The sequence below is a fragment of the Amblyraja radiata genome, chromosome 1, assembly GCF_010909765.2.
Source record: "Amblyraja radiata isolate CabotCenter1 chromosome 1, sAmbRad1.1.pri, whole genome shotgun sequence".
NCBI lineage: Eukaryota > Metazoa > Chordata > Chondrichthyes > Rajiformes > Rajidae > Amblyraja > Amblyraja radiata.
The window spans coordinates 132,697,070-132,709,132 of NC_045956.1; the positions used below are offsets into that span (position 1 = coordinate 132,697,070).

Genomic DNA, 12,063 nt, shown 5'->3' on the forward strand with positions numbered 1-12,063 from the left:
CATGGTCTGACATTTCCGCCACCTTCCAAGCGATACCACCACCAGTCACATTTTCCCATCCTCGCCCCTTTCCACTTTCCGCAGAGACCGTTCCTTCTGCAACTCCTTGGTTCACTCATCCATTCCCTCTCAAACCATCCCCTTCCCAGTTACTTCACCCTGCAACTGCAGGAGTTGCAACACCTGTCCCCTATAGCTCCTCCCTCACATCCATCCAGCAACCCCACCAGGGCTTCCAGGTAAGCAGAGGTACACATGCATCATCTCTATTACCATCTTCTGCATCCGGTGCTCCCAATGTGGCTTCCATTACGTCAGCGAGACCAGGCAAAGACTAGGCAACTATTTTGCAAAACACGTGCCCAATGCACCCAAGCCTGCTAGATCTCCTGGTTGATAAATATTCTAGTTCCCTTCTCATTCCCATAATGACCCTTCTGTCCCAGGCCTCCGCCATTGCCACAGTGAGGCCACACATAACTGGCGGAACAGCACCTCGTTTTGCAACCCAACTGTATGAACGTTGAATTCTCCTAATTTAGACAACAAATCTACAAACGTTTTGTCTTTTCATCTCTGGTCTTTGTCCAACCACTTGCCAATCTAATCCACTCACCCCCCTCACCTGTATCCAGCTGTCACTTGCTAGATTTTGCCAACCCCCATCTCTCTTACCTCCCCACCCCACTACAATCAGTCTAAAGAAGGGTCCAAACTGCTGAGTTACTCCAGCACTTAATGTCTTTTGTTTGTAAACCAGCATCTGCAGTTCATCTGCAGAGGAAGTAGAATACAAAAGGAGGCCGAGAAGAAACACAAAAAATCGTTAAAATTCTTAAAGATATGCAATACAGAAAAGTTAACTGGAGATAAAAAAAATTATCTAGAGTTAAGAGTCAGGAGAACTTATTTTTGGAAATTCTTCCATTCAGCTAAATAAGCTACCAGTGTACACATTTTTTGGGTTGTGGGAAGAGGAACCCTGAGAAAATATGGGTCTTTTACCCAGTAATCGAAATCCAGAGAACTTGGTTTAAGGTGAGAGGGGTAAGGTGAATAGGAACGTGTATGGAACCTTTCACACATGGGTATATGGAACAAACTGCCAGAAGAGCCAGTACTACAACAGCATTTAAAAGTTACTTGGACAGATACATGGATAGGAAACGTTTAGAAGGATATAGGCCAAATGTAGGCAAATGGGATTAGCTTAGATGATGTCTCTTGGTCAGCATGGACGAGATGGGCCAAATGACCTGCTTCCATGCTGTATGTCTCTATAAATTCACATAAACACTTCTTCACACAGAGAGTTGTGAGTCTGGAATTCTCTGCCTCAGAGGGCGGTGGAGGCCGGTTCTCTGGATACTTTCAAGAGGGAGCTAGATTGAGCTCTTAAAGATAGTGGAGTCAGGGGATATGGGGAGAAGGCAGGAATGGGGTACTGATTAGGGATGATCAGCCATGATCACATTGGTGCTGGCTCGAAGGGCCTACTCCTGCACCTATTGTCTATTGTCCATTGTCTATAAACAACACTGGAGTTCAGGAGTGCACCTGTGGTTGCTGGAGCTGAAGCAGCAACTCTACCAGATTGCCACTATGCTGCCCGACATTTGATAAATATTTTCAGAATGTCTTTCATTTTTCAGGGGGAAAATACAATGATGATTTACATTGTTCTAATCATTTTGATTTCGTACATATCATAACAAATAAAATGAATTTGCCTCTGCATCAGTTTTATTGAGCACTTCTTTACATATAGTCATGAATCACAATAAATTTCACAAGGTGAATTTGAGAAAGCGAAGAAAATTGCAGGCGCTATTTTTAAAAGGTTATTTTCAAAACATTTATGCAAGTTAGTGCCAATGTACACAAATTGAAATTTGTGTCCCCTCAACCCACATTCATGGCCACTGATTTCTATTGATTGCCCAGTAATTCGAATGTTAACTGTATTAGTTCTTTCTTCCCCCAATTTAAAAACCTTTGATCCATACTGTATTGCCGGATAAAACAAAAAAATTTCAGAACTCCTCTTCAGCTTGTTTAGTTCTGGACAGTTTGTGCTGCAAAAGCCTCTCGATGGTCGCGGATACCGTGCGCTCCCCATGCACCTTGTTGTCTCGTGTCCGCACATTGACCGTTTCGCTGCTCATTTCTTTTTCACCAACAACTGAAAATACAACAGATCAATTATTAATGCATTGTATAATAAAAATACGACAAAAGCAATTACGTGAAAATGTGGACACAAGGAACTACAGATGCTGGTTTACAACATAACACACAAAAAGTGTTGGAATTGCTCAGTGGGGCAGGCATCTCTGGAGGATATGGATAGCTGATGGTTTAAGGTTGGGACTGAACAGGGTACCTCATGAGACCGAGTGAAAAGTGCGGATCCAAAACATCACCTATCCATGTTCTTCATTGATGCTGCCTTTCTAAAAAAATATGAAAATGTGATCATCCTTAGAATTATCAATAACATCAATATGTGACCTTCATCAGTTAAAACATGACATAGAAGAATATTTTGTAAATATTGAAAGGTTGAAAATTAGTTTTTAAAAGTAACTTAATGCTCTCATTACAGCCCTCCAATTAATAGCAATGATAAACACAAACGCTTTCCTGTATTAATAAAAATGCAATAACTTATCACTGTTGCACAAATGTTTCTTTGAGCTAGACAGCCAACAACCTGACGCCACATGTGATTATAGACACAAAAAGCTGGAGTAACTCAGCGGGACAAGCGGCAAGGAAATAAGGAATGGGTGACATTTCAGGTCGAGACCCTTCTGAAGCTTACGCCAGCTTTGTGTCTATCTTCGGTTTAAATCAGCATCTGCAGTTCCTTCTGCCACATATGATCATGATTGTTTAAAAGAAAACTGGCCAACTGAACAACTTAAATGAAATTTGTGGAAATATTAGTGCAGTTAGCCAAATTATTTGTCTGTTAAAATGAACACTGCGCCTGACATGTCATAGGAGCCCAAAACAGTATAGCACAGGAACATGCCCTCTAGCCCACGATATCCGTGCCAACCATGATGCCAAACTAAGCTTATCTACCTGCACAGGGTCTACATCCCTCCATTCCCTGCCAGTCATGTGTTGGTCTAAAATGGTTCTTAAATGTTGCCATCATACTTCCACCATCGCTCTTGGCAGCGTTTTAGGCAACTATCGTTCTGTCTAAAAGAAAATCCTTCGAAAACTTCTTTAGCTTTGAAATCTGAAGAAAGTCCCGCACCAAAACGTCATCTACTTCCCTCCACTGAGTTCCCCCAGCTGTTTCCTTTTTCGCTCAAGATTTCATCATCTGCAGTCTCTTGTGGCTCTGTTAGACTGTGCCCCTTAAAACCATTATTTCTAGTATGCGACATTTCCAACCTGGAAAAAAAAGTCCATCTACACTATCTATGCCTCTCAATTTTATTTAATGCTATCAGTTCACCCCTCAGCTGTCAGTACTCCAAATGTCTTAATCCCCTGGGTCAGTGTACCATGAGGGATTTTGTTGAATGCTTTATGCCTTGTACATGTGGACAACATCCACTGCCCTCCCTTCATCAATCATCTTCATCACCTTCTCAATAATAGTCAATCAAATTTATAAGATACAATCTCCCCTGCACAAAGCCATGCTGACTATGCCTGATAAATTCTTATTTTTCAAAATGCTAGTAAATCCTATCACCAAGATTCTATTCCAATTATTTCCCTACCACTCTATGAAACATTCACGACCTCTAATTTCCTGCAATATTCCAATTGAGTAATAGGAATATTGCAGGAAATTAGAGGTCCTGAACAAACAAAGTATCAGCATCAGCTATTCTTCAGATATTTAGGTCATCACCAGAGGGCACAAAAGATCAAGACCTCCACAATCAAGCAGTATATAGAGGCCCCCACACATGAGAGGGCAACACTGGATCTGATATTGGGAAATTGGGACAGGCAAGTTAATGAAGTGTTTGTGGAGGAGCCTTTTGGGACGGGACCACCGTTCGATTAGGTTTAAGATATCTATGGATAGGGATAGAGAGGGCCCACGTGTTAAAATGCTCAACTGAGGCAAGGCCAACTTTGAGAGTATGAGAGAAGGTTTCGCTCAAGTAGACTGGGGCAGGTAATTTGAGGGGAAAGGAACATCAGCCAAGTAGGATTTTTTTTAATGTGTTGACAAACACTCAGGATATGTACGTCCGTTAGAGTGAAGGGCAAACCAGGCAAACTTAAGGAAGCTTGGCTGACAAGAAAAATTGAGGCATTGGTCAAAAAGAAGGATGCATGGGACAGCTATAGGCAGCTGGGATCAAGTGCATCCCTGGAGGAGTTTTGGGAACTAAGGAGTAAACTGAAAAAGGAAATCAGAAGGACAAAAAGGGGCCAAGACATAGCTCTGGCAGGTAGCATTAAGGACAATCCCAAAAGATTATATAAATGCAAAAGGGGGGAAAGGGCAACTAGAGAGAGTGTGGGACCTCTCAGGAATCAAAGCAGTCACCTCTGTGTGGAGCCACAGGTGATGGGCAAGGTCGAAGAAGTACTGAAGGTGATATCGTGTATGAAGGTAGACAAATCTCCAGGGCCTGATCAGATATATCCGAGGACATTGCGGGAAACTAGAGAGGAAATTGCAGGAGCCCTGGTAGAAATTTACGAGTTGTCCTTAAATACAGGAGAGTTGCTGCACAGGACAGGCAAGACTGGAGCGTGGCAAATGCTGTGCCTCTATTCAAGAAGGGCTGCAGGGAAAATTATGGGAACTATAGATCGATGAGCTTAACATCTGTAGTTGGAAAGTTATTAGAGAGTATTCTGAGGGATAGTTTATCCAGGCACATGGCTGGGCAAGGGCTGATTAGGGATAGTCAGCATGGTTTTGTACATGGGAGGTCGTGTCACACAAATCCGATTTTAGTTTTTTGAAGGCGTTTCAAAAAAGGTCAAGAGGGTAGACATTGTATACATAGATTTCAGCAGGTAGGCTGCTCTGGAAGGTTAGCTCTCATGGGATCCAAGCAGAGATAGCCGATATCATAATATCCCTCCCTGATTTCACCATCATCCATACATACATCTCCACAGGTAACAGCACTATGTAATGTTCGGACTTGAATCAATGAAAACAGTAATAATTTCCAATGTTTTTAAGTTTGGCACAGTACATCCTGTAGTATCATTTTATTCTGTACTGTTTGGGCAACAAAGGTAATATCTTGACTATTAATGGCCTTAAATGCAAAAACTCCAAAAACCAACAACCGAATTGTAGATTGGTTATTGCATGTGAACCAATCATAGTAGAAATAGCATCACTAACCCCATCTTACTGTATGCTTTATACTAACACCCACTTCCTATACTGGTCAGTCTTGGAAGCGGTAACGATGAACTAACAACTAGAACTAACAGGAGAAGCCATCTTGGGGAGCGGCTTCTAACCAGCAGCCGTCCGTTTAATTCGCTTAAAAAAAAAAAGTTTTTAGTAAGTCCTGTGTTTCGTCCGTTGGAGAAATTGACTTTTTAATGTGGGGGGTAGGGGGCAATTTTACTTCTAGGTCCCTACCTGGTCGGTGAGGCAGCTTTTTCTCCGGGCTGCCCATCGACCCGTCCTCGTGGCCTACCAGCGGGCTTGGAGCCCCGTTTCCTGGCGGGGACCGCCCAGCTCCTCGGCCTCGGTGGCGGCACAGCGCTGGAGCGCTGTCGCGGAGCGGGCGATGCCTTGCCTGGGTCGCCGCGCTGGATCGACGCGCTGGAGCTCCGAGTTCAACACCTCCTGGGTGCGGGTCTGCGGAGCGGAGCGGGCGGCGCCGACTTCAACATCGGGAGCCTGGGAGCTCCAACCCGGCGCGGCCTTGTCGGCTTCGGAAGTCGCGGTCTCCAGCTAGGAAGCGGCCGTTCCAGGTGGCCCAGCCGCTGAGAGGACTCTCCCGACGCCGGGGCAACACCAACCGGTGAGAACGACCAGGAACATCGGGCCTCCGTAGAGGCAATTGCGGTGGCCTCAATAGGCCTGACTTTGGGTGAACTTGGGGTTGGGGACTGGACATTGTGCCTTCCCCCACAGTGGTATCCATTGTGGGGGGATGATTTTATTTGGCTGTAAGTAATCCTGTTAGTCTTTGTCCAAGATGGCTGTCGGATGGGAGAGTGGACGCTGGCGCGCTTTAGCTGCCGCTGCTCTCTCTTCACATTGTGTTTTTGATTTTTTGTTTTTGGACTGAATTGTTTTTAATTTGTGTTTCTGTGATGTCTTTATTATTTATTTTATCCTGATTATATGTTTTCTATTCCTGTTAATCTCTGTAAGGTGTCCTTGAGATTTATGAAAGGCGCCCAAAAATAAAATTTATTATTATTATTAACTAACAACCTGCTGTACCACTATACTATGTGTACAGATTAAAGATGACTTTGAACTCCAGATTGTACAATTTGCTTATTTACACAAATAGTAAATTTGCTCAAAGTAAACAAGATTTGTTGTACTCCTTCGCTCCACCAGCCACACTTTCTCCCCTCTTCTATCCAGTCCTTACCAAGAATAAAATTATACTGGGCAAGTTGTGCATTTCGGATCTTCTTGTTCAATGTGCAGCCTTGGTCAAGATCAACGTCACTCATTAATCCAGCTTCATGAAACTGCCGCTGAACCTAGACATTTATAAAAGAATCATTAGGGGAAAATAATTCTGAAAAAGGACAAAAATCATGACATTGGAAAAGCCTCTGGAATTCATAATATATTCATATATTCAATTTTACTGTACCAATTGGTGCATGTGACAATAAATGTCTCTTGTCTCTGAAAGGGCAGATCACTGGGGTAATTTAAAAAGCAAATAAATGTTTCAAAGATCAGGGAATGGAATAAATTGCTCAGAAAAGGAAATTAAATCTGTGGCAGATCAAAATTATCATATTAAACAGCAGGGCTGGAATGATGGGTCAAATGGCCTACTACCGCCAATATTTCCAACGTTCTTAGGGAAGTGGTCATTGATTTCCACATCATGGAAACCTCAAATTTGTTGCAATCGGTTTTAGTGATCTTGGGAAAGGCTGATTGATTCACAACATAATCTGGGCCAATATCAATCCATTCAAGTAGTATAAAAGCAGGATAAGTTATTAGCTATCATACTAGAGTACAAATAGAGAAAGGTAATTTTGTACGTTTTAAGAATTACAGATGTTAAATCTTGCGAGAAAATTCAGAGTGAAAGGATTTATCAAGATTACACCAAGAGTCCCTGTACAATTATGATGGACTTCCACACCAACTAATTCATATTAATTTTTACACCTAATCAAAACATAAATATCCTGCAATCCAGTTAAAAAGTAAAACAGGAATTACAAATGAGAAATTGATTCAGAATACTTTTGCTTTATTACCACAAAGGAACGAATCTGCTGCTATACTTTGCTTGAAAATGTAACTTTTGAATTAGATTTAATATAACAAACTGAGAATACTTTTCTCACATCTACATGGAGAAAAGTAAGATAATAACAAATTCATTTCACTTGCACTTTATGTGCAATGTGACGAATACAACTGATTGATTGATTGATAATAGTTTCCCAATTTCACCTTTTGTGCATATTCCTCATATGCAGGTCCCACGGGTACAACCATAACTTGACGCGGAGATATCCAAAGGGGCCTGTAAGGTAAAAAATTGCAGCAATGCATGTCATTACTCAAAAGTGAAAACAAATCGATATTGGTTTATTATTGACATGTGTAACAAGATACAGTGAAAAGCTTTTTTTGCGTGCTATCCAGTCAAATCACATTGTACACACTGTTGGTGATATGTGCGCTTAAGAACTTTTAAGAAGCCAGAAATACACGGCTGTGAAGCTCAGCGGACATTTAACATTACCGGTCGGTTATCCTTGGTTCTGAAAACTACTGCTTACGTTTTTTTTCCCCAATGACCCAATGAAATTCACCGGTCAGCAATGGCTACAACCTACGAGAACCTTCAACCTCCTGGCAACCCACCTACGGCACGAGAATTCTCACTACTCTCCATGGCGGCTTCATTCTGGTCGCCGCTAATTTTTCAACATGTTGAAAAATTTGCGGCGACCATAATGAGGCCGCCGACTAGTTCCCAGAATACGGGAACTCCTCACGACCATGAAGGTGCCTCCCCGGCAACACCCGCAAACATGTGGCGACTGCAGTCTCCTGCAGTCGCCTAAATAGTCGCCTAAGTGGGACAGGCCCATCAGTAATTCCTAAAGCATGTCATAGCAAGGAGAATACTTCAAAGCATCATTATGCTGGGACTTAGGAAATTCAGCAGCACCTAATGGGAGTTTCCTACCTTACATTCAGGTAGTAAACTCCCACATTTAACATTGTGAAAATGACAGGGTCACCATTTTAGTGAGAAGTAGGTCATGGGTAAAATATTGATTAGCCTACCAGGAATGTTTTGGTTTTCTTTTTATAAATGTGACATAGGACCTTGTGTCCTTTTGAGGGAGTAGCCAATACTTAATTTGCCTTGTCAAAAACATGGTACCAGCGATTATGCACTCCTTCAAATCAAGCCTCAACCTGGATTTTGGTGCTCACTCAAAACCCCAGAATTCTGATGCAAGTGCTGCTATCCACAAAGTCACATCTGCTACACTTATTATTAGAAGCAATTATGTAACAGATTAGATTTCTGATATTAATAAGACATTTTGCAATTCCATCTATTTTAAAGCTCCAAACTCCAAATATGTACTCTCTGATTAAGTTACAACTAATTATTGATCTATTTTCTGTGTAATCTCTTTTAAGAATTAGATCAAACCAGTAGCATTGGATCATATCATTTCTTTCATCACGCTCTTTAAATTGTGCGTGTGCTTTCTCTTTCATCTATATTGTTCTTCATTGCAAAGGCATAATAAAGGCAACAAAAGATTCTCAGGTTTTGGTTATTTTGTTTGCCAGAAATATCAACATGCTTGCATGCATTATTGCTTGTGACCTATCTGGCCTATTATAGGACAGAGTTGAACAAAAGTACTCAATTACCTCTCCTGTTCCCATCAAGAAAGCAAAACTGAACAAGTGTTTACCACATCCAGCTCAAGGACAGGAATACCTGATAAACATAGAAACACATAAAATAGGTGCAGGAGTAGGCCATTCGGCCCTTCGAGCCTGCACCGCCATTCAATATGATCATGGCTGATCATCCAACTCAGTATCCTGTACCTGCCTTCTCTCCATACCCCCTGATCCCTTTAGCCACAAGGGCCACATCTAACTCCCTCTTAAATATAGCCAATGAACTGGCCTCAACTACCTTCTGTGGCAGAGAATTCCAGAGATTCACCACTGCCATAAAACTGCCATCTTCCTCAGTGACAGCATAGAAAATCAACAGACACTCCTTTCTGCAGCACTAGTCTAATATTTCAGTCAAGAACCACAATTCTGAGGAGCATTAATGAATTGTTGAATTGGAAATAAATGCAGTGAGCATATTGTCTCCTAGCGGACTGCATGCCAGATGTCACACAGATTTATAAATCCCAGTTGCCAGATCAGTTTACAACAACAGGTGGTTCTTCTTAGGGGAGGCAAAGGTTAGATATTTGTCTAATAGTAACTCTGTTAACTACCGTAGAGAATAGATTGAAAAACATTAAAAACGGCTTACTTTTTTAATAAATATGGTACGTATATTGATTTCAGAGACAGAAAAAGGATAACTTTTTAAAAAACTGTACGTTTACTTATGCATGTACATCAAATTTTAATTTTAAATGTTAAGGTATTCAAACACAGACACTCCCTGACTTATGTAAGAGTTACACTTCGTAAAGTCTTACATAACTCAGATTTTATGCAAGTCAGAATCACCATAAAACTTGGTAGAAACAAAGAACTGCAGCTGCTGGTTAATAACAAAATTACACAAAGTGTTGGGAGTAACTTAGCGGGTCAGGCAACATCTTTGGAGAACATGGATAGGTGACATTTGGGTCGGGTCCCTTCTTCTGACTGATTCAGTCTGTTGAGTTAGTCCAGCACTTTGTGTAGTTTTATTTTAAAACTAGGTGCCGCTGCCACTGGTCTACACTATCAAGCCCTTCTTCAACAGCTGCCGCACTGTCTGGTTGACGCAACCGTTGTAGCCCCTGGTCAACGGCTTTTTCTTCAGGCTGCTCCACCGACAAGGCTCACCCGGCCAACGTGGGCTCCCTTCCTTCTTACCAGCTGCCACTTCTTGTCAACCGTTATTTTGTCCACTATGCCACTCACCCTTCCAATGCCTCCTCCTGTCGCTTTGTACACACAGCTGCTCCCCTCTACACCACCGCATCCTCCTCCTCTTCCCCCAGAGTTAATCTTCCACTTTGGTATACGTCGGTGACTGGGGGAAGAAGGTGGTGAGCCAACAGTAGAAGGGGAGGCGGCGGAGTGGACAAAACAACGGTAGTAGGAGGCAGCTGCGAATAAAGAAGCATTGTCAGTCAGGAGCTGCAAAAACAGCCGCGTCAACCGGACGGTGTTGCAGCTGGAGTTGAAGGGCTCACTGATGCTCCTTGTGGAATATGTTAGTGACTTGGACAGGAGTTGCTCTCCTCTGTCTCCCTCGTCCTCGCTCGCCTCCCCAGTGTCGAACCAACCGTGACCGAAACTTGAAGGGCAGGGAGTCCGATCAAAGCATTCATATCTACGAAGCAGATGGGACGCCCGGAGTAACCCAGATCATTCAGGAAACGGGACCACCTACTGTGAATGGTTTACATAAGTGCAAGTTTATGTAACTCGCCTTTCACGCATGTCAGGGAGTGCCTGTACAATAAAAACATATTTGTGCACCCATTTTGAAATAAATGAACAGTGCAGCAGGAAATTGATTGTTCTTAATAAAATCTGAATACAATTAAAATAGAATTAAATATTACCATTTGCCTGCATAGTTTTCAGTCAAAATTGCAATCATTCGTTCAACAGAACCCAGGATGGCTCGATGAATGATAACTGGCCTATTCTGGTCACCACCATCATGACTGTGAAGTAAAGTGACACTAGGTCAGAACTTATTCATTTCTAAAATAAAATTAATTGGGCTCTATAGACTATAAATCAAGACATGCAATTAAGCCCATAGATGCATAATAAACTTACACAAGATATCAACAATTATTATTGGAGCTTCTCCTGCAGCTGAGAAACTGAGAGAGGTTCAGATGTTTACATCAATTTTTGTGAGTGCACTGTTGCAAATAATACTGCTAGAATATTGTTTTTATCATCTGAAATAAACTTTTTTAATAATAACAAAATTTTATTCAGAGGGAGCAAATGCTTTTTTGCAGCGGTTGTCACGTCATTTTGCGATCAACCAAATCTGAAAAATCAGACACTTGTTTCACCATCCCTTAAAAATATTAGTACTAACTTTGTAACATTGAAATTAGAGCATTTATATAAATCACCCTTCCCATTACACAAGTTTTACAAAATTATTTAGCCTAGCACATCACTATTTTATCCACTTACACTAGAGATATTTAAGCAAAAAACACAAAGTGCTGGAGTAACTCAGAGGTCAGGCAGCATCTCAGAAGGACATGGACAGGTGACGTTTCAGGTTGGGTTCCTTAACAGACTGATTGCAGTAGAGGGGGAGAAAGCTGGAAAAGGGATGGGGGCAAGACAAATCCTGGCAAGTGATAGGTGGATACAGTCGAGGGGGGTTTGATTGGCAATTGGGTGGACAAAGGCAGGAGATGAAATGAAGAATCTGGGTCAGAACATGGTCAAAAAGCAGAACAGGAGGAATGACAGAGAAGGGCCTCACAGAACTCCCAGAGAGAGGAGAAAGACTTCTTCAAAGTATGCATTCCTTCAGGAAATTTTGCAGTGGAGCAGTAAAATAGAGACAAAGGGAAAGCCGGTTTACAAAAAAATTGACAAATTGTCAGAATACCTCAGCAGGTCAGACTGCTTCTCTGGAGGTTGTGTATAAATGACGTTTCAGGACAGGACCCTTCCATAGA

At 42.0% G+C, this 12,063-nt stretch overlaps 1 protein-coding gene across 1 annotated transcript in view; it reads right to left on the reverse strand.

The window, feature by feature from the left end:
- Nucleotides 1-1,725: 1,725 nt before the first annotated feature.
- The window catches only part of tars1 (threonyl-tRNA synthetase 1), a 49,864-nt gene continuing 39,526 nt past the window's right edge, over nt 1,726-12,063 (reverse strand). The window contains exons 16-19 of the mRNA XM_033031012.1: nt 10,966-11,070; nt 7,628-7,700; nt 6,570-6,684; nt 1,726-2,182 (exon numbers count right to left, since the gene is read on the reverse strand). Coding sequence (XP_032886903.1) covers nt 2,034-2,182; nt 6,570-6,684; nt 7,628-7,700; nt 10,966-11,070 — 442 coding nt within the window. The 3' untranslated portion in view covers nt 1,726-2,033. The remainder of the gene's footprint in view (nt 2,183-6,569; nt 6,685-7,627; nt 7,701-10,965; nt 11,071-12,063) is intronic.